At 35.6% G+C, this 1,158-nt stretch overlaps 1 protein-coding gene across 1 annotated transcript; it reads left to right on the plus strand.

Moving 5' to 3' along the window:
- Positions 1-295: 295 nt before the first annotated feature.
- LOC122723850 (acetylajmalan esterase-like) lies at positions 296-1,113 on the plus strand. The gene is made up of 3 exons (XM_043957745.1): positions 296-554; positions 641-853; positions 956-1,113. The coding sequence occupies exons 1-3, from the start codon at positions 296-298 to the stop codon at positions 1,111-1,113; spliced, it is 630 nt and encodes a 209-aa protein (XP_043813680.1).
- Positions 1,114-1,158: the final 45 nt, after the last annotated feature.

Consider the following 1,158-nt stretch of genomic DNA (forward strand, 5'->3'; position numbering starts at 1 on the left):
TTATAAGATATATAATCTAATATTTTCAAGATTATGCGTTGACATTGCAATGACTTGTTTCATAATATGACTATGACTATAACTTCTTTTTTTTTTTTTCTGTCGAAAGTCCAACTATAACTTAATCTCGGATTTCATATCCAAATAGGATGCAAAGATCAGGACAGAACCAAGTCGTATTTGACTTCTGATTTCTATCTCTGCATGGACTTCGTATGAACATAAATAGATGCAATTGTTTTCACTCTAGTTTGCCAAAGCCAGCAATAGTTGAAACTCTTTATTCTCTACAGCCATGGCTTCCTCCAAGCTTCTTTTCCCTTTGCTTCTCTGTTCCGTTTTCCTTTTTCTTCTTCTGCCTATATCTAATGCTCATCTTCTCAAGGCTTGTGAGTTTGAGGCCATATACAACCTTGGGGATTCAATTTCTGACACTGGCAATTTGATCCAAGAGGACCCTGCTTCTGTTTTTTCTAGACTTCCCTATGGCCAAAACCTGTACAGGAATCCAACTGGTAGATGCTCCAATGGCTTGCTCATTATTGATTTCATTGGTAAGAAACCACTATATTATTTCACGTTTTATATGCTCTTTTGTGTGCGCTTAAGATAATTATTGCACTTGTTTGTATTTTGACAGCAAAATCAGCTGGTATTCCACTTCTTGAAGCATATTTGAATGCTAGTTCCAGCAAGACACATGGCGTGAATTTTGCAGTTGCTGGCTCTACTGCATTGCCTGTGGAATTTCTTGCAGAAAAAGGAGTGATTGCCCCTGTCACCAATAGTTCTCTTACCAAACAACTCAACTGGATGCATACCCATTTCAATACAACCTGCCATAGTTCCAAAGGTCACTATATATTACTGATGCATCATACTTTATAATAAGATAAATTATTTATTGAACTTATAACTATGCTTACTATTGTCTTATCCTTCTTATATTTTACAGAATGTGTAGAGAAACATAAGAGATCTTTGTTCATGGTTGGGGAGATTGGAGGCAATGATTATAACTATGCTTTCTTTCAAGGCAAGAGTATTGATGAGTTGAAGTCCATGGTATCTGATGTTGTTAAAGCTATCAAAGAAGCTGTTATGGTTAGTTAATTTTCTTCAAACATAGAGTAATTGATTTCTTCTGTTCATCTTTTC

The sequence above is a fragment of the Manihot esculenta genome, chromosome 6 (assembly GCF_001659605.2).
Source record: "Manihot esculenta cultivar AM560-2 chromosome 6, M.esculenta_v8, whole genome shotgun sequence".
Lineage (NCBI taxonomy): Eukaryota > Viridiplantae > Streptophyta > Magnoliopsida > Malpighiales > Euphorbiaceae > Manihot > Manihot esculenta.

Bases quoted from the DNA above. Each gene is read 5' to 3' on its own strand.
- LOC122723850 (XM_043957745.1), top strand. From the start codon at position 296: ATGGCTTCCTCCAAGCTTCTTTTCCCTTTGCTTCTCTGTTCCGTTTTC. The intron at 555-640 runs GTAAGAAACCAC...GTATTTTGACAG, and splicing joins GCTCATTATTGATTTCATTG to CAAAATCAGCTGGTATTCCA. The intron at 854-955 runs GTCACTATATAT...TATATTTTACAG, and splicing joins AACCTGCCATAGTTCCAAAG to AATGTGTAGAGAAACATAAG.